The 23932-nt window shown below is 42.1% G+C and overlaps 1 protein-coding gene across 4 annotated transcripts in view; it reads left to right on the forward strand.

Annotated features, from left to right (window-relative positions):
* Positions 1–23932, forward strand: part of LOC103357791 (dedicator of cytokinesis protein 9) — an 83047-nt gene that overhangs the window by 13325 nt on the left and 45790 nt on the right. For 2 of the 4 annotated variants that reach the window (XM_008282497.1, XM_008282498.1), the window contains exons 1-2: positions 20350–20616; positions 23682–23798. In XM_008282497.1, coding sequence (XP_008280719.1) covers positions 20500–20616; positions 23682–23798 — 234 coding nt within the window. In that variant the 5' untranslated portion in view covers positions 20350–20499. Of the gene's footprint in view, positions 1–20349; positions 20617–23681; positions 23799–23932 lie in introns of those variants that run through there. The other 2 variants (XM_008282499.1, XM_008282500.1) reach the window with 1 other exon arrangement.

The raw sequence follows: 23932 nt of genomic DNA on the forward strand, positions 1-23932 counted from the left end.
TTTGTCGGCCTTTTATTCTACTTTCACATTAAATCCCATCTCATGCTTTGCAGCTTAAAGGCAGAAAATTAATCTGTCCTCTTAATACATTTCAAACTGTGTGTGCATCTTCTTCCCAGAATGCCATGTGTGAGTTTCCTATTATTCTCCTTGTTTGTCTCACCTGACACCTTCGACACACTGTACTGTTCTCTGTGTCCATACAGTATCATGCTTATGTGTGGCAAGCCCACTGCTGAAAGTGAGAGAGCTGCTATTTAATCTGCTCAGTCTAACTGGCTTTCATTGTTGGATATTTGAGTAAATCTCGGTGCAGACCATCTGGTGGACAGCGGGACCTTTTTCAACCAAGGTAGCGTGAGGACATTGTCCATTAGCTGCTCTAAACAGAAAGCCAAGCACCTGAATTAATGATTAATTGTTGTTTGTTCCCCTTTTTTTTATTGCGATACCTTACTTAATGTGTAAACCACCTGTTAATGAGCTGTGAGAACTTTCTTTTTTAGCCAGTGTCTCAAGGTGTCTTTAACCAAGACCAACACACAGATTTAACCCACCATAAGCAGACAGTATATACGTAAATGTAAAAAATAAATGTAAAAATTCTTTAGCTCTGAAATTGAGCCAAATTTAAAAATGTTATGTTATATGTGTCCAAAATGTAATATCTTCATACAAAATTAGTGAGTGTTCTGCTTCTTTTCATCATTTCTAGCTATATATCATTAGAATAGTGGTAAAAGATTGATGAATATTTATTTTTCTGAAAACTTGATCTCAAATGTATTACCAATACGTGAACTCTTGGAGTTTTAAACATTCTTACATGTTAATACAAGCGCAGCATATTTGGATTCTTACGTACGTTCTCTGAGGCAGCCTGATGCCCGAACAGAATTTAATCTTCACCACTAAGTGATGATAGATTTATGACACATTATCTCAGTAATATGATCGGTATGTGTTCGCATTGCACAGACTGAACATTGTAAATAGGTCAGTGGTTCAGTTACAGGTATTTAAAAAAATGCCGGACCTGTAGTTGCATAGCTGCTTCTCCTTGTGATGGCTTCACAACAGGCCAGTGTGGGCTTGTTTCAGGATCAGTGAGCGCTCAGCTTCCAGCCTGCATGTCGGAGCCTGACCATGATGATGATGACAGCGCTCCCTCAAACATCTCCTTCACACCTGAACACTGGCCAATGACCTGCCGAGGGGCTGTTCAGACCCAATCATAGTCACTACATACACTACAATAAGCGATGACAACATCGAGGTAACAGTGTTTTGCTCGGTTCAAAACATAATACCTGGATATTTTAGTTTCCCTGGTTGCAGTAAATGAGCATAAACAAAACTAGTTACGGGTTTAGTGTTCACTCCATGTATCCCGGTGTTGTCTCTAAGCTGTCAGTGGTTCTGCACCGTGTTTGGGTCATTTGATCTCCGATTTGCCTGAAATGTTTAAAGCATAAAATATAGATATTTATAAGGGCATTTGTGAAGTTCTAGCTTGATACATCAAATCATTTCTAAGATGTTTTTTTCTCTAAAAAATGTCAGTGGAACCAAGTTTAGTTTGTCTTTTTGCACGTTAAAATTTGAGGCTTTTTTTAAAAAAAACATCTCAGGAACAACAAAAGGTAAATGTCTGAAATATTCATTGTTATTTCTTATCATGTCATTGATTAAAAATCTGCCATATTGAAGCTCCTCAGCTCTGTTCTCCTTGGATTAGACTATCCAGCAATATTTTAGTTTTTGTGGTAAAACTTATCCATCCGGCTCAGTTAAGTTCAAACATATTTTTTATTTTTGTGACTGAGTATTTCATATTAAGAAGTATTCCATATGTTTTGTATTATTGTGACATGCAGCTGTGTATGGTTTCGAAAACATCACTAGTTTACTTTGGCATATTAGTGTTTTGTGAATGTGTGCTTAAAGAAGTGACTTTCCATGATGGTTTCAATTTTTTAATATTTCAACTCTGCCATAATCAGAGAATATTTGATCTATCTGTCTAATATTGCAGATCCTGAACCAATGGCATGATCAGAAATACCAGTGAAAATTTCAGAATTTTATCTTTAATAGTTCCTGAGATATTGTTGTTCAAATACAGCTTCAAATTTCATACTAAAAGTAGGTGGACAGGGAAATATTTTGCATATCAATCAAAATTTTCACATACTATTTTAAATATTCATAGTTTATGATGTAAGTGTTCCGAGCAAATCAGAGGTGGTCGAGCAGGAGGCCCCTGATGATGTGAGGTGGAATAACCCGTTTGTGATTTAAATGAGTTGTGGAGCTGTAAAAACCCCATTACAGCGGGGTGCTTCTGACTCTCTCTTCCTCCTAAGTCCATACATACGGTCATCTCCGTCACCTCTTCTTCCTGTGTAGAGACTCTAGTGTTGGGAAAGATTGTTTTCACACTGAGCTGCTGGAAATGACACTCGTGGAAGAAACAATGGCTTCATTATGCCAGCGGTCAGTCCCAGTGTGTGCTGTTTCCACAAAGCATTGTATCACACAGCAGCAGTAGAATCACTTTGTGTGAATAACAATGTGTCACAATGCTTAAATACCAATATAGTAGTTTGTCATTGGTGTACTTTATGGCGTTTAATAAATGTGGTAGATGTTTTGGTTAAATTTTTTAAGTGTAGTACCACTTGTTGCCTGTAGGTGGCAGTAAAATCATTCAAACTCTGATGTTTTTGTACCTTTCACCTCTAAGCTTCTTAATGTGCTCTCAATGCTTTGTGTGTGTGTTTGCATGTGTGCACACATGTGGGTGAATGCTATTTGTTCTGCTAAATTCTGCCTTTAGCTGAAATGTGATGAGAGATGTTAATAATACAAAACATTTGTTATCTTTATTGCCCCATTGTGGCTGTTTTCCTGCACCTTTTGCCGTCATTCTTCATTAACTTTGATGAAAACAAACTGAAGGCAACAGCATTTTTTTTTTCCAGAGGTGACTTTAAACATGCAACGTGATCCGTTTTGTGATACTGCAAAAGCTCGACTAACAAGTATTTGTAACGAGATTAATCTGTGTTATGTTTGCTGAAGCCAAAACACTGTTGGGAGGGTTAGTAGGGTGACTGCTGCCCCTCAGGGCTTGGCACTGCTTCAGACCAACTGTGCTGGTGCTGCAGCAAAGGTTGCAGAAAGGCACTGCTTGATTGGAAGCGTACATTAATGACACGCTGAAGCCACTGCAGCAGTCCTCGCTGCAGATACAACCAACCTCTATGGCACCGAGGAACATAGATGAATGGCGTGTGTCTGGTTGCAACATATACTTATTCTGCATCTGGTGGCTCCACTACAAAGTAAAGGAAGCGGTACCCCTCAGGAAAATGGGTCATTTTCTTCTTCAGGGATAAATAAACCATCCCAAAATACCAAGAGGAAGGGGATGTGGCCCCGTTGTATTTGTTTTGTACCATTTTTTGAGAGGGCGAGGGTAACCTGGGTGTCAGCTGCAGGTCAAAGACGGACTTTGATTTAATCCATGACATTGTTAGACAGAAGAAAAAAGTTCTAATTACGGGAAGAAACACATGCAATAGATCATCCAGACGATGATCTGAGTCTGCTCTTTTGTGTCAAGTATTTTGGGAGCTGTAATGTAAACTTGGCATTTGTAATGTGAAGCATTTGAATTATTGACATTCCAAGCCTATCTTTGTAGCCCACCCACGTGTGTAACTATAGCGCACAACCCAACAACTCAAAGGAAAAAAAACCCCAAAACCCTGAGAAACTGATTGTTTACGCCGCACAGAACACTTCACGTGTTTTTAGAAGCCATCGGGGGTTAATAGCGCTCCTGGCTTTGTGCTCCTTTAATACAATTTTACTTCTTCCTTTTGTGTTTTTGGACTGTAGCGGAGGTCAGCATTGCTTTGGCAAAATTTCCACAAAACGCTCCGGTGTTGGGGAGTTTCGCTGGAGTTTGAAGGACAGTGGGCAGCGAGAGGCGGCTTTGTTATGACAGGGTTTACACACACACACATCAGCAGGAAACAGCCACTTCCTTTTCGGAGTCCCTGGAGGGCTCCAGCCGAGCGCCACTCTGTTATATCTGCCCAGTCCTGTGCTGGATGTGTGGGTGATGTCACTGTGCTCCTCCACGCTGTGACCTCTCTCACACACTAAAACACACACATGCTTCTTGCCTGCAGAGCCCCACAGCAGACCCTGGGCATGGAAACTGTGGTCTTGACCTTCACCCCAGAGAGGCTCCTTAGATGAGATGCCAGCTCCTCCTGAACTCTCCCCCCTGCTGCTCAGAGCCATGCAGGGACTTTTCTGTCTTTGTTGTGTTGTAGGATTGTCCACTCCTTAAAGTGAAAGGGGAGGGAAACTTAAGTTGACCCCTTCTCTGTCCACATGTGCTGCCTTTGATGTTTGGAATCGGGCTCCACCCAGCACTTGCTGCTAACAGCTTGAAATTGCTGTATTAGTACAAGTGGTGCTATTTGAGGGTTACTGCAGGCCAGTGATGGCGTCCACATGCAGCAGATGTTGAGTCTGTGGTCAGCGAGAGCAGCTGAAGAAGAGAAACAATTGCTTAATTTGCTGCTTTGCCGTTAGGAAATCTCAGGGGACGTCAGAGACGGTTTGACTTAAACACTGATATCAAAGCTTATGATCTGACACGAGTCCATTCCTGCAGTATATTAGTTTGTCCATAAGCCAGTGGTCTCATGGATTATAACATAATGCATGCCTGATTTCATACTGTATGCTTGAAAGGCCTGTTTTTTGGAGAAAAAGTTACTCATCTTCATATGTAATTGAAGCAACACGTAAAAAAATTCCCATTTATTAGGCGCAAATGTCAAATATTCAGCTGCTGCAATGTGAAGATTTACTTCTTTTTTCAGTTTTTGTGTAACTGTAGCTTTTGTTTGTGGACTAAAGATGCTACCTGAGGAAGTCACCTTGGGTTTAGGATAATTGTGATAAATATCTTTCACTTTCCTGGAACTTTATAGACTTTTCTGTGAGGGGGTTTCCATAAAAATAGCAACTGAGCTTCTCTTTTAGGTTCTTGAAGATGTTTCACCTCTCATTCAAGAGGCTTCATCGGTTCTAAGAGCTTTTTTACTGAAGCCTGTAGAATTACCATGACCTGGATGGCTGAAAATGTACACAGAGATAGATTAAAATGAAGAATGCACATATTGCAGCTACATATGTCCGTATAATTTCAGTGGATATAGTTTGAGGTGCCCACATTCGCAATACGGACTTCAACAGGAAGGCAAACACTAGCTCTGTTCATTCAAATCAAGCATCATATTCTATTTCTTTCATTTTTTTGAGAATTTCTAAAATTCAATTTAAACATGCACCATCAGTTTATGGAATATTGGAGTCAGTCACAATGCCATGCCAGGAAATATAGCCCACTGTGGAGAGTGACGCCTTGTTGTAACAACAGCAGTAATCCATGAAGCTCCACACACCCGGCAGAGCTTCAGTCCAGCTCTTATCTCCTCTGCAGCTGCTGCAGATTTGAGCAGAGCAGTGTAGCAGAGCTTCCACATCCCACAGAGGATGTTCACACTCGAATATCCACAGATAGACCCACTCTGTGGCTCAGCACACAGCGCCTAAACCCCCACCCACCAGCCTGACTGTAGCCTTGCCTCAAACTCATGATTTAGTATAGTTGACACAGTCCAACTGTGTACTGCTGGAGGCTACAGCACCACTTCATTTGTCAGCAACAGACATGCATGGGTGTCCTCAAGCGCTGGCGGGACACTGGAATGTATTCCAAGTCAGACAATACTGTGTGTTATAGTATTGATTACACCGAGGCAGCCTGTGTGTCACAGTCAGCCGCAGACATAAACCTGTTTGAGGATATTTTTACTGTCCTTGCAGCATTTGCACTGAGGAATGTTGCAGACAGAGCTGCTTGAAACAAGGGCAGCTAAAAGCAAACTACTACACCTGATGACTCAGCAATCCCCTTGTCTGACATTAATAATTTATCACCCCTTGGGGTGTACTGTAATGCTTTTGCTGAATACAGTACGCAAAAAAATGTGTGTGTGGTGTGGGTGGGGGGGCATTACACCAAACTTTCTGCTGGCACTGACAATGTCTTTTTTTGTTCTTTAGGTAGCTTTTGGCAAACAGCAAATAAAGGAGTGTGAAAACCTAAGATGTCCTGTTTGCATGGGTTTTGCTCGTGTTGCAGAGCTGCCACTGCATAATTTTGATGTTTTATTAGCAGCCAGCCCACACTCTTGGGAATTCTTAATCTCAGCCGTGTGACTGACTGCTAATGAATGCGCGTCCTTATAGTGCAAATAACCTCATGGACACATCTGTGACATACACTGCTCAAAAGATTTAAGGGAACACCGAAATGATAAGTGTTCTCTAGCAAAGTCGAGCAGGGCTGTGAGCACAGGTCCCAGTAGAGGATGTAAGGCCCTCATGCCACCCTCATGGAGTCTGTTTCTGACAGTTTGGTCAGAAACATGCACAAGTATCCCTCTGGAGGTCATTTTGAAGGGCTGTGGCAATGCGCCTCCATTTATCCACACACAAAGAAGCAGGTATCTGTCCCACTGCTGGGTCATTGCCCTTCTACGGCATTGTCCAGCTCTCCTTGTGTAAAGACTCATCTCCTGGTGTCTCCTCCATGCTCTTGAGACTGCGCTTGTAGATGCAGCAGATTTTGTGGCACGTACCATTGCGTCTTTCTGGAGGAGCTGTACTGCCTGTGCAACCTGAATGGGCTGAAGGTGTCACCTCATGCTACCTGCAGTCACAAGGGCACAAGCAAAATGCAAAAGTAGACAAAAATCAGTCAGGAGAGATCAGGAGAGAGACATCGTCTGTGGCCAGGGCCTGCAGAACCATTCCCTTTTTGGGGGCTGTCCCGCTGTTGTCACTTATAGTTTCATTAAAGCAGGTGAAACTGATTCATGATCACTTACGCTTCCTGACTGGACAGATCGACATCCCAGAAGTTTAGGTGAATTGGTGTTTTACTGTAATGGTTAGGCGTTTCTTTAATTTCTTTGAGCAGTGTTTATCAAGTCAGTTTAGGCCACAATGGATTAATTTTTCCACATTATCAAGAAAAAAAACTAACTTTTGCTCAGAGTCAATCTAATTTTTTTTTTGCGATCATCCGGCCTGGTTTGGACTTTTAAACGTAGTTTTATGATGCATCAATAGTGCTGCGAGTCATTTTTTCCCACAGGTTTAGGAAATCCCTTCCAGTAGCATCACTGCAGCATTGTGAGTACCATGTTGCTGCAGACATGTCCTCACATGCACAAGAAGAATCTGTGTCCTCAGGGCAAAAGATTTACTATGACCAGCTGTGACACTTCAGTGTCTGCTTGCTGCTCGAGCAATGCCTGACTCATATTTATGTTGGCGCTCAGCAGTAACTAGCAGTGATAATCGACAGATGTTAATAAGCATAGCTAAGTTCACCAAAAGTCCCAAAAAGAAAGAACATAATCGCCGCTTGCCTGCGATACACAGCGCTGGAAAAAGGAGATTTATGACTTTGCAGTTTTACCAGTTTTACACCAGATTGCTTCTTGTCATTCTATATAGTAAGCCTAAAATCCCTCTTTGCAGCGACAGGAGGGACGGAGACTGGATCACAAGTGCGAGAAGAGGGATAAACCAAAAGAGGAGCTGTATTTCCCAACAGATCAATGGGCATAATCAACATCTCGTCCCTCCCTCCTCCAGCGTCTCTCTTTCTTCCCCCGAATCCCCTCTTCTATGGGCTCAGCTGCTTTCCTCCGCAGCTCGTCTCATCCCGCTCTCGAATGTAGTTCAGTGTGTCAAGCACTACTGAAATATTAACACAGCAGCAAGCAGGAATGCGTGCAAGCATTCGTGGCTTAGTGCACCATCATGATGTAAGGAAGCGCTTCACATTCTCCAGACGTGCGTGTGTTTGCTAATATGGCTGTACCTGCATTAAAGTCATTTCTCATACGGTTAATCCCTAAAGAAAAAAAAAAAGAATCCATATTGATGCCACCATGTTCTCTTTTTTTTTTGTAGACATGAAGCATTTTGAAAGTAAGCAAAGCTGCTGCCAGCGGGACTTCCAGTATTTTCTGTCGCTGCAGCATGTGCGTGCCACCGTGACAAGTGTAATTTTTTTGACAATATTGTCACTGAGGTCTTACGGGGTGTTAGAGACTTGCAGCTGCAGGAAAGGAAGCGACAGAGATAAATAAACTACGATGAACACTGCCCCTTTTTCCTTGTTTTCCCCCCTTATTCCTTGTAATCAGGATGTGAAACATGGGCAACCACAGGAGGCAGAAGGCATGTGTTTATTTGTATATGGCCTTAACACAGTTTTCTCCCACAAGTTGCTTTTTTTATTGCAAATGGAGAAGCAGCAACATTTTAGAAATGACTTAAAGAACCCCTATTTTCAACACTTCTACCAAAGCACATTTGCTGTTTTCTTGCTTTTCATCGTCTTTCCTCCCGATCACAGTCCGGAGACATTTTAATCAAAGGTCGTCCTAGCAGGATGAGTCTCTCCCAGACATTTCAAAAAGCCTGTGTATGATCAAATTTTGTCGTTCCACTCCCAATGTATCCGTGTACTTGGCAGCGCGGGCAGCTTGTGATCAAGTGCAGCTAATCTTTTGTAGAAAAACACTCCCTATTTGATGTCTTGGCCTAAAAGGTTTAAATCCTCTCATGTCCTTGGTCTGTTTGGTAAGCAGAGATTTCTGTAAGGCTCGAGCCCGTCACTGAGTTTTCCTCCACAACTAGACACTTCAATTTTATTTTTAGTTCCAAAAATGTATTTTCTTTGATTTTTTTTGCTGCTTTATCAAGTGGAGAGTTGTCCTTAAAGCTTTTCAAATGAAGATATCTGCTCATGTTATATGTTTATTGCAACACTGACTGCTGCTCATGCCGTCCAGTCATTGTAATTCATACATTTGCTCTAACATTGGCTGTGTTATTTTTTTTTTCTGCTGAACTAAATAAGCATTCAGCCATATTGCTGTTTGCCTGACCGTGGAATCAGACTCTCCCTCTGGATATGAGGGACTGCGTTTAGTGTAACCCATTTATTTCACAATTACTCATCTGACTCCCTAAAGGAGTCCCATTTTATGGAGTAAAAAAAAAATGAAACGGGTTAATTCATTTCAGAATGCAAATGAGGAAATGAAAAGAATGAAAGATAGGGAGGAATTTGGAAATCCAGAGAGGCTCGGAGGAGAACAAGCAAGTGACTGAATAAGTGAGACAGATGCACACGAGGCTGCGTTGCACCGAAGCTCAGCATTGGTTGAAGCTGCAGCAGAGCTCACACAGCATCCTTCATCCCCCCCATCCCTCGTTCTCTGCTCTACCTCACTCACTCACTCACTGTATCTCGCCTGCTGACTGAGGTATTCCTACAAGCACAGACTGGGGGCAGCCAGGAATTACAGTGGGACTCTTCTCTGCGTGTGCATAAATTTATTCTCCAGCTATCCTCCTCTCTGGATCCTTTTTTTTTTTTTTTTTGCCTGGACGCCACCGACGCTCTTCTCCCTGGGCGAGAAGCTGTGGATTTGCGGGTCAGAGCAAGATCATGGACCAGGGAGGAGCAGGGGATGATCAAGGAAACTGGGTCACTGGCAGGCTCTCCTGACTGATGCCTGGTCGGACCTGGAGGAATGGGGTGCACCACCAGCACGGTCGTGATTGACGGGCTGCGAACTGTTTTAGAGAGGAACTGTAGTGGCTACATCTGTAAGGAAGCAGCTGAGCCCACTGGGCCATCTGAGGCTGAGCGAGCGCTGAGTCGGAGAGAGTCTCGTGCAGTACCAACACCGAGAGTACTGAAGGTGTGTGTGTGTGTGTGTGTGTGCTGACACAAGATTGTAGCTGTCTTGGGGTTTGTTTTTTTTACAGCTGAATTGACAAATTTGTGTAGATATTCATGTATTCAAGCTGAAATGAGCAAAAAATGAATTCCAATCATTGAATAATTTGGCTTTTTTTAATTTTGCGTATAAAATATTAAGCATCCAGAGCTCACAGTAACATCTCCAGAGTTCTTGTTTTGTCTAGACACCACTCCACTTCAGCTCACTTTGGTATCAAACAGAAAAAAAGCAGCACATCATCTGATTTCGAGATGCAGAAAAACAGCTCAGCATTTTGCTTTAATAAACAATCCGTTATCACAAGTGTTGATGATTTATACTCTATAAGAACATCGGCTAATTGTTTCAGCGCTAAATCACACATTATAGCAGGATCTCAGTGAGAAGCCTCCTTATTGTGACAGATATCACAGAATTTGGTGTAAAAGCACTAAATATCTTGCTTTAGTATCACAAAAGCATCAATGAGACCAATTATTAGCTCTAGGTGCAATTTTTAAAACCAACAAAAGCAGTGAATTCTCAGATTTGAGACGCAGAATCCAGCAAATGTTTGACATTTTTGCTGCTTGATAAATGAGTTCAGAAATTGATTATGTTTCCGCGTTGATCACCTAATCAGTAACTCCGCTGAGAATTTCCTCGCTGCCTTAATGCACGCAGGGTTTGTTTAAACGATCTGAATCATACATTATTCCTCACATAGAAGTGCTTTGAAATGGCCTGTTTGAACTGAAATGTCGCTGATGCTGCATTTCTTCCCCAGATTGCTCTATTAAGATGGCAAAATGCAGGACATGAATATGATAAATGATTCAGATGGTAGTAATATTAGAACATGTATGTGCAGGTTCACGGAGGGGGATTTTTTTTTCTTCTGTCAGAGAAACATCCCCACGCAAAAACTACAACTCCTGAAGGAGTATCATTTTCCCGGCACTTTTACTAGCACCTTTCATATTTGGCAGATTTATGGTTGCAGCTACAGCAGTGATAATCATCATCGCTCTCGTCTCAGCCGTGCGAATATGTATCCGTGAGTGCTAACAGTATAGAAAGTAGGGCAGTAGGAGGGCTGCATGTCGCCTCTTGCTAAGCGCTGCATGGGTTAAAGCCTCTGCGGGCAGTGATGGGGGTGAGGAGGGTGAGAAGGGTGAGGGGGGGACAGTAAGCTCTGTGTCTGCTGGAAATCAATCACCGCTCTTCATCTGTGGACCGGCGGGCTTGGCAGGGCTTCTGCTGCTCCGTACCAGCTTGTCTTTCCCTTCTTGTTTGTGTTTACTTACTACTGTGTCTGTGATGTCTCCTTCCCGTCACTGGTTCATCAGATTCGCAGCAGAAAGCTGAGTGACAGTGGACCGGCTGAGAGAGCAGAATTAGGTCAAGGGCACGTTGCTCCTCTTGGCTCAGGGATGGTCTTATCATCCAGACAGGGTCAGTTAATCCTCTGTCAGCATTTAGCAGTCTTATAAATCAATAGTTAAATGTGTGGGGGGCAATGTGGTTTGTTTGACACATTTTTGTCAGAGTGCAAGTGGAGATTATGAAGAATCAATGAGCTGCTTCAGTTAAACAATAAATTATAGATTGGAGAAATAAATATTTGTCTTTATGTTTGTTCTCCAATCAACTATGGCCTCTTCAGCAAGAATCATAAGTTGTCTCTCAGTGTTTAAATGCTTAACTTTTTTAGAATAGCTGCTGGCTGAAATGCTTCCCTTGTTGTTTAAAATGAGCCACATAATGCAAATTTCAGTTCTAGCTGAACATAAATATGTGCCCGGTGTGTCTAGAGACCCACAAAGTACGAGAACACCGTCCCCATCAGGGCTCCAGACAAACTTTTTCACAGGTAGCACCAATGCGACCAACTTTCTCATTTGGTCGCACCTCCCTCCTGGTCACAGGCAAAACATACGACTAGCTGGACATGTCCTTATCGACAGACGCTACAATTTACCGATGTTCCTTAAACGCTCCACATTGCAGACTGTGGTAGCTGCTGTTCTGTGGTGTGCTCAGACAGGTGTGCGACCAAAAATGACTTTAAAAAGAGTAAACTAGAGCGTTCTAATGTCAGGTTTGTCCCAGTTGTAACCAAGTGATTCGCTCACACTCTCAAAAAAAGCTCGCAAATGCAACCACTTCAATCGTAGTCTGGAGCCCTGTCCATGTTTCTTTCATTAGAGTGTGTCTCTCAACGAGCCATTCAGGTTTGCAGCCTGTTGTGATGTCACAACAGGAGGAGCACTTGCAGCAGCAGCCATGTTGGATGTAAAGCTAAAGACGCTAAAACAATCCTTCTAGAAAATAGCTAAAACCACGGGTATTACAGCATTGTAGAATGAACTATCTATGCAGTATTTTAGGCTCAAAGCTGAAATTCAGATGTCCATTAGTTTTAGTTTTACTTTCCCGAGTGGTTGTGTATGTGGGGAACATCAGTGCCTGATCAATCAAGGGCTGACTTAAATGAAATCATAAATGGCTAAACACAACGAGCAAACCTTCAAGTTACTGAGCTGAAGCTACCCTTATGAAACTACACCAACCAGTCAACCAGGGCCCTAATGTTAACCAGACTACACTTACTTGCACATTTTAGCTGGCAGCTCAAACACTAAATAGAAGTTCACATTATTAACTCTTTATCTGATGGATAACATGTTAAGGAAGTCAAAACAAAAATGAGCACGTGAAAGATGAATAGAAAAATCAAATAAATAAACTTTTTTTATTACTTTCAATTATTTCCCATTTTGATTGGAAATGAAGGACAATACATTGTGTCCATTTTAGCTTTTATTTTATAGTTTCAGTAGATAAAATAGACAGAACACAACAAGAATCATGACTATGAGGCTTCCAGGGAACCAACCTTCCACTAGTATTATGTAAAAATGTAAACTATGTTATGTAATGATGCTCTTTTTTGACTTTAATAATACTTTGCTGCCTTTTTAGTTTCGTCATGTGAACGTCATCTTTGTACAGAAATGTCTGAAACTGAGCACAATGTGTGCTGCTTTGGATACTATTTTCACCTTTTTAATTCATTAAGCCTGGTATTATAAACCATTATGTTTGCCCTTTTAATTCCGTCTGATTGCAGCAGGTTAGTGTTTCTGGGAATTAAAGCAGAGATGATGGGGTGAGTTCAAACCCACACTCACCTATGTGCACACACACACACAAACAAAGCTGCCCCCGGAAAGCTGATGCATAGACATTAAACAGCCCGTTTTAGCTGTTTACTGCTCTGTTATTTCACTCGCTGATTACAACGGCTCAACCTTTTCCTTCCTCATCAAAACTCACATCTTCTCAGGACAGCCATCTGCCTCTAAAAATCAAAGTCACCCATACAAGGTGATACAACATTCATGCTGTCGTAACTCAGCGGTGTCACTTTTTGTTCTTGTTCTCAAGAAAAGCTGTCAAGAAAACCTTTGCCAGTCTTTGCCGTCACGAGGATTCAAGTTCGTTCCTCTGTTCCTGTCAAACAGTTGAGGCCCGCATGAGGCTGTAACAGAAGCTCTGAAGTGTCTGCTGGTTTTATCAGAGGAATGTTGTTGCAAGGAAAGAGAGAAAAAGTGGTGACATGGGCTCGGTGAAAGATGAAACCGCTTTTGTCCAATTATGTTTTGGGAGGACTGCTTCTAACTTCGACCTCTGATAGTTTGCTTCCACCGATCTGTGCCAAATGAGCCTGAGTTTATGTGTTCCTTGTGTTGGGGAGTTGATGAAACAAGAGTCTGCATGACATCAACCAGAAATTATTTACAGATTAAATATATCTAATTATCATGCTCTCAGTTTAAACATGTGTGTTTAATAACGTTTTATTGGGATTTCTCTTGCTTAAAAAATAGGAAAACTGTTATTGCTTGTTCAAAAGCATCATAAATATGGTAATAAAACTCAGAAATGAAATAATAGTGTTTTTATAAACTACATTTTATCCATTTCGTCCTGTATTTACTGTCCAGGCGGATACAAAATTATATTTGAATCCAATTATTGCCCAGTTTGTGCATTTATTGAGTCAATTTTTCACTTAGGTATTTTTTCTGTATTTTACTTCAGCTCTGATTTCATACTTACCCGTATTGCTATACTTGTGTATTTATTTCAACATTTTGGAATTTGATTACTTATGTCATTATTAGTCCTCCATGTAATAATTTCTTGTGTACCTCACAAATCCAGTTTTCCATATCTCTTTAAACGTTGCTGGTGTTTTCTCTTTGATTTGAAGGTGAACCATTTGACAACACTGTACGTGTTCACCCTGCACATCCACGAGGACACTTGACCACCAGCAACATCGGTCTCTTTGTCTTTTATTGAATGGATTTACAGTACAAACAACAGCGCGCTCCGCTCGTCTGTTTTTCTTGGTGATTGCTTCCTTTCTTTCGAGACATTTCAGCCTTCCTTAAATTGTTGCTTTAAGGAGGGCTTCAGACATCACAGCGCTGATGTGTGCGCTCGCATGTGTGTGTGTGTGTTTGTGTTGCTCACTCGCTGACTGATACATGGGAACATTATCTCCAGCACTCAGGCTCGTGCTCTTAAAAGACATTCTGGCAACAGCAGTTTGATTTTCCCACAGATCTGAGAGCAGCATTAGTCGCGTATTCAATACTTTTAGTTACATTTAAGGCTTATTGATCAATAAAAAGCTGTCTTAAATTTTTTTGCTCTTAGTCCCTAACAGCTTTAAATATTAGAACAATCATATATTTTACTTTTTATTGCCGAGCACTGTGTCTGTCTTTATTTTCTAGCTCTGCCGTGTCCTTGCCTCATGATTGCATCCTGTTATTTTTGATGCTATTGTGTCCCACATCCTACTGCAGTGATGTTATTAACAGAGAGTGTAGACATAGTCCGGTGCCATTATTACCTCCCTGTTAAAATGTCATTCTCAGCTTGACGCTGCGTGGTGGACGGACTGAAAACACAGAGCAGGATGGTGGTTCCTGGAGCTGTCGCTGTAGTGGGGCGGTGTGTTTTGTTACATTCCAGGTTACACCCTGTTTTGCTTTGGCTCAAGCAGCGGTTGCATCAATCCCTTGTTATGTAACCGAGAAGCCCAGTTAGGGGTGAGCGATCTGGCCAAAACATCATATGACGATCTTTTGGGGTAGAATCACCATCTGAATCACAGTTCTCCCCACAGATTTAATTAAACTCTCGCAGAAATAGTTGTGCATAGCGGATATAAAGCCATTTACTTCAAATTAAGACTAACGCCCAACTTACGAGTTCTTACCAACATAGAACATGCAGTAAGAGTCTCTCTAATTGTGTCGCAACAAAGTTTTTGCTTAGTTTATGTGCCGTAAAAAGGTTTGATTATTGCTATTATATATCCGTATATCTAAGTCATATTTAAAAATTAATTCACTGCAAGACAAGATGAGACAGGTCGAGGCTGGTTAGGAAATTTCAGATAGAAATACTTACATATAAAACATTTAATGATGTCATCTGAATGATTCATCTTAGAAACAGATCCTATACTAGTATTTAAAAAGATTATAATAGCTCATTAGTAGATCAGAGCATTCATAGGACAGTCACTCCAGGCTGAGAATCACAATTTGATGTATTGGTAAATGGTCCGCACTCATATTGTGCCTTCTAACCTTATCTTGGTTCAACAAAGTACTTTACAACATGTTTCCTATTCACACACTCGTAGGTGCAGTAGAGCTGCCGTGCAATGCACTCGCCATCAACAGCAACTCAGGGTTCAGTGTCTTGCCCAAGGACACTGTGGCACATGGAGAACTCAGTCTACCACCTGAGCCGTGAGCTTTTAACAACTACATTCTTACTGAGCGAACAGAGGAGATGGCTTCACACTTTCATATTGGTCCCGTGAGAAGGGGAAAAAAATGCAGTAACAACAAACAAAATTAAATAAGAGGAAAAAAAGAACCACTAAATACCAACAGTGTGGCTAAGAAAGTGCTTTCATTCACACAACTAGAGGGAAATCATGCAGACTCCCCACATAAAGGCTCCAGCCGATCTGTAGGTTCAATCCACAACTGTCTTGTTGTAAGACAACAGTGCTAACCACTTCCCCACTTTGCTGCCCTGCAATTAAGTATAATTTATAGTACGTATAATAATCTATAAATGGATTACATCACTTGCCTCTTGCATCATTTGTGCAACATTGTGTGGCAAAGTGAATTTAGATTCATTTCTTTGTTAGTGTCTCCTCCCAAGTGTTCTCATAAAATGGTGCTTTGATGACGCAAAACTACAACCATCAAAATTCCTGAATGGCTCCAGAGGATGAGAGCAAAAGCTTTTAATGAATTATATCTTTACAAAATTACATTTTGCCTGGTTGTTTTTAGATCAGTTCCAGACCTCTGAATCAACTCTCAGCCATTTACATGAATGAAGTGAAGCGGCAGGTCAGTGTTACCGTCAGTTTAGGTTGATTTCTATCCCTGTGCATTCCTTATACGAATCACCACACCGAACTGTGTAGTCGTCAAAGAAACAACTTCTTTTTGTGCGTTTTGTAAATGCTGTCAACTCATTTGCACTGAGTCGAGGCAACTGCATTTGATCAGAATATAGCCTTTTTCCAAAACATCCTCTCAGTCTTCTTCTGGCAGCTTGAGGGTTTGTTCTGCCAATAAAAAAAAAGCTCAGCAGGCCTTCCTGCTTAGACCCAAGTGCCAGCTCTGCCCAAAGAAATATGTTTGTATTCGTTTCCATGGAATTTGATTTAAGCACCAAGCCAAAAATATGCGAGCCCCAGCACCAATATGCCTCCAATAAGTTACCTATTATTGCTGCAGATATGAGATATGAGGTCCAGGAGAACTCACATATCTAAGTCAAGCATCTAGTATTTGTACTGTGTCATGACTCTATGTACGTTAAGAAAACAGTGCCAGTGGGTTATCAGTGTCAACTGTGCACTGTAGTGTAGCTGAATGGATACATCAACAACGTTTTTACTAAACAATGGAGTGTCTGCTGACATTCCTGGAGAATGCGGATGGTACGGCTGCAACATGACTCAGTGGATTAAATTGTGTGTTTGCAAAATTGTAGATAAGCATAAACATAAATCACAGAGTGTGATACAGGAAACAAGCATGTCTGATAAAACTGGCCCCAGGGTTGCGGTTAGAAGAGGCAGGGGGAGGACAGCGCTATCTGCAGCGAGCATCTACTGTAAACTAGATCTCTGGTTACGATGAACACCCCATGAAACATGGTTCATAGAGAAGTTGAAATAGCAAATGCAATCTTGATGCATATTTCACTACGTTGCCAAGAATTTGGTTTTCTGGAAAGCACCTGCCACCTATTTGTAATATTTACTACTGAAACATTTCAGATCCACACAGGTTGTGTGTGTTAAGAAAGTGACTGGAGAGAGTGTCTGCTAGTGGAAGTAAATGATGATTCACCCCCTCAGTGAGCTGATAAGGCCCCTGAATGAGACCTATGACACTGTTTTACGTGGTGAAGAGGACTAGCTAACATCTTTTTGACAGAGACACATGGTCCCTGCATACAAAGCTGATCAGGATATGCTTAAAGGATGCTCACATTAGGCCCTACACAAAAAACTGCTCTTTTGTTACGCTGTCTGAATGTGTCGTTATGATCTGGCAGACAGAGATGAGCTGATCTTGTGTCGATGTAAGGTTTCACCTTCCAATTAGGGACCTTTTGTCTCTTCAGGTTTCTATTTTCCTTATGCCACTATTATAACATCATTCATTTTACCACAAGACACCTCGTACTCCGTTCCTGAGGTTCACTCCTGATTCTCAATGCCAAGTACACTGATAGTAAGTCAGCTCAAATGCCAGGAGCTGACAGTTAAAATCTGTCAAAAGTGGAGGAAAAAAACTTGTTTTTACAACACACTCACAAAAATTCTTATTTGGCTGCAGTGTTATCTTGTTATCTACCGAGTAGGCTACCCGGGGATTAAGTGTCCTGATAGCAAAGGTGGCAACTTCACACATGCAGCATGTGTTCACTGGGCACAACAGTTGTTGTTAAAGAAGCACCTGAACCGTAGCATTTGAACATGTGTACAATTAAGCACATGCTCAAATGGAAAGACTGCTGTGGAGCTGTTGGATTTAAAATGAACATCAGCCAATATCCAGTGAAAAACGTGTGGGATTTAAATGACAGCTCAAGCGTTTAAATGTTGTTTTTTCTGCGCAAACACGTCCTTCCTGCCAAATACAGAGCATGGAAGGCATCTGTAAGATCCCAAAAATGTGTTTGAAGATACCACCAGCTGATGCATGACTGACAAAAATGAAAAAAGAAAAGGAATATTACCCCCTCAAGAATTTCAGTTAGGAACACTGAGGCTACTAAGCTGTTACTGCTTATCTAACTATATTATTAGATATAATGTATTATTGCTGCAAATTACTGTCCAGAATTCAAAATGTTACTTAAAAGCACACAAACCAAAACAGCAAAATGTACTTCTTAAGAATCTAAAGTGAAAGTATTCAATGTGTAGAAATGTCCCCTGTGAGTATTCTGTTTTATAAGTTACTGTTTCTAAAGCATAAATATTTAAGTTGCTTTTTACTGTTGGTAAAGTAGATTATTGCTGTCTTATATACTGTTTAGTAGCTGTAGCTTTCATGTGGCTCTATTTTATAAGTTTTGTTTGAACGTAACTCGTAACTTCGCCCGTAAAATAAATGCGGCTTAATAAAACGTATAATATTTCTCTTTGAGTTGCGATGAAGTGGAAATGTAGACTTGTAGAAAGTGCCTCAAATGTGTTGTTTAGCACTTAGTTTCTTTCCACCGCTGCTCTTAACAACGTGATAACAGGATTTATGACTGAACTACTATTTCACAGTGCGTACATTAGCTGTGCCAAATACAAACATAGCTGATAGCAGCATTTGAATTACTTGATCTGAGATTATAGACAAACAAAATCATTCTTGACAAAGAGAGTCAATGCCAACTAAGATTTCCCTGAACTTTTAGGCAGTGTATGTTGTCTATTGTTGCTAATACTGTAGACTGAGGCAAGTTGTTGGTTTCAGAGCGGAAGCTCAGGCACCCTGGGGCAGATAGGGTTAGGGGCCTTGCTCAAGGGCCCCACTGTGGCCTTAAACCCCTGACCCTATCAGTAACCCAGAACCTCAACCACTGAACCACCACTGCCCCAAGAAACACCCATAACACTTTGAAACACCCACTGACACATCCCAAATGCTGTCATTTCTTCAAATGACTTTTTTGTTGTTGCCTAAACGATAGTTCAAAACTATTCAAATTACATTATGTTGTACAAAGAGAAACCACAGATCCCTGCATTTTAGAAGGGTTCCATTGGGTTTCACTAATTCTGCTTGAATGATTGCTCAGTTGATTATTGAAACAGTTGTTGCTTTGTTTGTACTTAGTAATGCTTCATTTTGCCACAAAGCAATGATTCCGACCAGAATTTGTTTAATTAGTTCCAATGTGATTCTGCATAAAGATATGAAAAAAATGTTCCCATCATTCCCCTGATATTGTTTTTGACTGCATTATCAATACCTGTGTGGGGCCCATGGGTGCATGTGACTGTGGGATTGGAGCAGCTGACCTCCCTCCTAAGTTGAGACACGGGTGTGAAAAGATAACATCCTCCCCTGCGGTGGCCCACCGGAGGAATCTTTAGGTCGGGCCCACTCCTAGGTGGGTTGAAGGGGGCTGCGTCGTGCTGGAATGCCCCACAAGCAGTTGCATCAACAAGCAGCGAGACAGAAGTTGGACCGAATCTCAAGTCTATGATTACAACTACTATCTCAGCTGCAGTGGCAGCAGGCCAGCAATAAAAACTTCACTGACTAATGATGGCGTGTCACACTCTGCGATGACTGTTTTGATATACTACTGGTTGACGCAGAGTGGAATCATGTGCTCCGTAGTGGTCGGTCTTCCTCTGCTAATACAGGTCAAGATTTGTAAATTCTGTCAATGAAACCATTACTAACTTGCTGCAGCTGATTTGCCAGCGGTTGCCTTCATACTGTGCAGTGTGTGTTCTGCAGATTCCTTTGTGGTTTCTTTGAATGTCGCTGCACGTATAGCATTGAAGTGCCCCATTGTTGTCTCCCTGAGCTCGTTCCTCTTGATGAATTTTAACCGGGCTCTTATTTCAGCTGTCCCACACAAGGCGTGGACAGTCCCTGACCACACTGTAATAGCTGAGGAATGTGTTTCTTTTGTTTGCTTTTGTCAGCCCTGTGTCACCGTGCAGGTGGATAGTGTGGGGTCATATAACTTCATTGTGTGTATGTGTGTGGGTGAGAGGGTGTTTAACTCCCCCAGGCAGCACAGCTGAGTGTAGGAGGGGCCATCTCCTCAGCCTGGGTGTGAGTCCACTGCCTTCAGTCAGAGCAGTCCAGGCTGAGAGGGGAGCTTCAGTCTGAGAGGAAGAAATACAAACTTTTTCCCCCCAGCACAAGGATTTTTCTCAATCTGATATGCTGGCTGTCGGCTTCTCTTTGGGATCCAGCTCGGACGTTTCTCACCACAGCTGTTGATGATGCAGGGAAGGGCTAGTAAAGCTCCAAAGAAGGAGCTGGTCATTGAGAGTCCACAGCAGTACAAGAGGTTGGCTGCAGCTGAGGCTGAGGTAGAGTCAGTGCCACAGGTGGTGGTAAGTCATTCAAGGAGTGGAGAGTTTTTACTTTGTGTTTAACAAAATCTGTGTCGGCTTGTCAAAATCGTCCTGATCTACAAGAGCGTCTTTCAGCGTGTGGTGCCGTAGAGGTTGACCACAGTCATAAAGTTCTGTGGCAGGTGTCATGTGAGCGTTTTGTGCTACTTCACTTTCTTTTATTCCACCCAACGCTGCCAGCTCACATTTACAATCTGCAGCGTTAGCACGAGCACGGAGGAATGTTGAACTTTTACCAGCATTTTACTACCTGGACGAATATAGCGCACAGTTTTTTCTTTTTAGGTTTATTCTTTAAAGGTTACTTTGGCTTGTAAAATATTTTATTTGGCTCAAAAGTCAAAGCGGATAATTTCCTGCCCTGCAAGACGGTGGACCGTGGTTGGGTCTCCGGAGAGTTATCTGAACGCTAAGTGGCAAAAGACTGAATGCATCAGTTTGTAGAGAGGCACTACACAGCACCATTGTTTGAGGCTGTGCGAGGGTGCAGTGATGGGAGGAGTGGGAGCTGCAGCTAAACAGCTGCTGGATCACTGCAGAGAGGGAGTGGAAGGGATGGCTTCATAAGTTTCTGTTTTATGCTCTTTCCAGGCATAGCTGACTGTTTGTTGACTTAAGTATACAGCCTGATCTGATCTGATGTTACTGTCACACTGTATTGAAGGTGTCCATAAACTTAACAAGAGTAGCAGTATGACTGTTAGTTGGCCAGACACATGCTCAACAAGTGCTTTCTCTGAGGACTCATAACACAATTTAAAGTTGACACTAGGTCAAGTGTCTATGGTCGGCACTGTGGGCAGAGGGGATGACAGAGCTTTGGCTTATGAGTGTTCATTTTCTTACTCAATGCTGAGTGTACTGTGTGGTTGACCACTCTGAGCCTCTGACAAAGCAATGTGCCCAGAGGGGTTTTGGAGGGAAACAAAAGTCAGCAACAACACAGCAGCTTCAGAAACCCATCAGCTGGTGAGACAATGGCACCACTGCTGCAATGTGGTCAAATCAGCCGGTGCTTTATTTAAATCTAAGTATTGTTGAGCCATTAACTGTTTAGTTTTGAGAGCTGCAGCCTGTCCCCGATCAGGTGTTTGTGGCAGTAGTTTTTCAGTGAATCTCTTCTTTCTCTTCTTACCCAAACCCTCCAGATTATCACTTCCTAAAGGTGTCTGGTGTTTCACCTGGTTTAGCCACTTGAAAGGTTGAGTCATTGCCGGTGTTTTCGTCCTGTGCATTTGCTTTTTATTGACAGTGTCTGATGTTCTTAAGTCTTCAGTATCTTGTACAGACTGTCTTGTGTGTGGAGATGTGGAGATTTTAGATGTCGGATCCAGTGAGTCATAGAGACGCATACCCAGACATCTTATCTGTCAGATGTTCTACATTCCTTCCTGGCTTACCTGTCCTACGTGCAGCTATCTCTGCATCTCTTCGCGTTTTCTTTCCTCTGGGAAAACCGTTTGTCAAAGCGTGACTGCGTTTCATTGTAACTATGTGTGTGTTACATTCAGATAAAGGTGCGAGTAAGAAGCTGTCTGATAATGTCACGAGCTGCTTCAGCTGACAGACACGGTGGCCCCATCCCTCCTCCGTTATCCCCTCCTTGTCCTTGAAACTGATACAAGGTCTTGCCCCGTCTGTCCTCGGCGTGCTCTGTTATTAGCAAAGGTTGCTAGCAACATATATTTAAGCAGGTCAATATCCATGACTCTCCCTCTGAGATCATGCTCGTATTATCAGTCCCAGATGTGGAGGCAATGAGTGAGCCGTGCTGTCGCTCAGCCCCGAAGTCTGGTGATGTGTCACTGTTCATTTTTCACTGCGCCGCCTCCCTGGCTGTTAGATTTATCCTCCCATCCCATCAGCTACAAGTGGTGACAGCTTACTCTCCAACTAATGGCCACTGTATCTTTGCAGCTTACAAGCTTTCTCCGGCCTCGGCCTTGAGAGTTTAGTGGGTCAGCGCTTCAACATTATGCAGAAACTATGACGCTGTACCATAAATCCATAATCACCTTCTAATAGCATGTCCACATCTGTTCTCGAGAGTCAACCACAACACAGCGGCTCAGACTGACTTCTGACTATTTAAATATACGTTAGTGATTTGTGGTGTAGAGGATAATTGTGTTGTTGTTAATACAATCTGAGCAGAGTGTGATTGTTTCCTTGAGAGACATGTTAGGCTTGTTTGCGCTCACAAAGGCATAATCTCATCAAGACCCTCCCTCTGCTGAAGTGGATGCATTTTCTCAGGGCAGATGGAATACTGATGAGCCTGTCAGAGTGTATCTAGCAGATAACACGTCTTTCTATACCCAACGCGACAGCACAGCTGGATTAATTACAGTAGATCCTGTTCCCGGCGCTGTATGATCTCTTCTCTTGCACGGAGCGCTTCACCATCAGTCGGCTTGTTAGTTCTGTGGCCTTGGGGTTAAGAGGCACTTTCCTGGTATTTTGGTGCTTAGTAGGCAAGATCATGATCATGTGATAGGAGTCTGCATCACAGTGCAGTGCAGTGACGGTAATGAAAAGCCTTCTGCTTTACTCTTGTTTAATGTAGTTTTCCTTAGACTTGCTAGATGTTTCTGTGCCAGAAATCAAATAGTGGTTTTTTGCTGGAAGGTTCTTGGAACATATGATCAAAACAGTCAAGTGTAGTGTGTTCAGGTTGCCCCTCTCATGGGTAATCAGCAACTTGTTTGAAGTAAATCTATAAAGCAACTCTAATTTCTCTTACATGTGGTAAACGTAACTTGATGAAGGTCTGAAAATTCAAAGGCTGAATGATTATTAATCAAGTATATGACAGTGTGGTTTCACTCCACAAGTGGCGAAGGCGCCAAACCTAATTAAATATACCTGATTTGCATCCAACCAGAGGGCTTTGTTGTATGGTATTACTAATATTTGTTATCTTTCTACTGGACCTATAATGCATACGCCAACTTAACTAAGCTGTGCCTTTACCTTTATTGTATTTTTAGGTACCAATATTGAATCAGATGTCAAAGTAACAGTGTTTCGTCCATGTTCTCCAGGTCAAACCGAAGGTGATCGAGCCGCTGGACTATGAAAATGTGCTGGTTCAGAGGAAGACGCAGATCCTCAGCGATGTCCTCCGAGACATGCTGCAGTTCCCCCTTGAGGACTTTGAGGTGAGTTTTGCACCTTTTTTCTTGCATATTTTTTGTCCACACCTAAAAATAACTGTAACAAATAATCTTCTGTCGTAAATCTGACTCTGGGATTGCATGGGTGAGGAGTTCCTATGAAAGTTAGCGGTGGTGTG

Source organism: Stegastes partitus, unplaced genomic scaffold (genome assembly GCF_000690725.1).
Source record: "Stegastes partitus isolate 25-593 unplaced genomic scaffold, Stegastes_partitus-1.0.2 Scaffold274, whole genome shotgun sequence".
Taxonomy (NCBI): Eukaryota; Metazoa; Chordata; class Actinopteri; family Pomacentridae; genus Stegastes; species Stegastes partitus.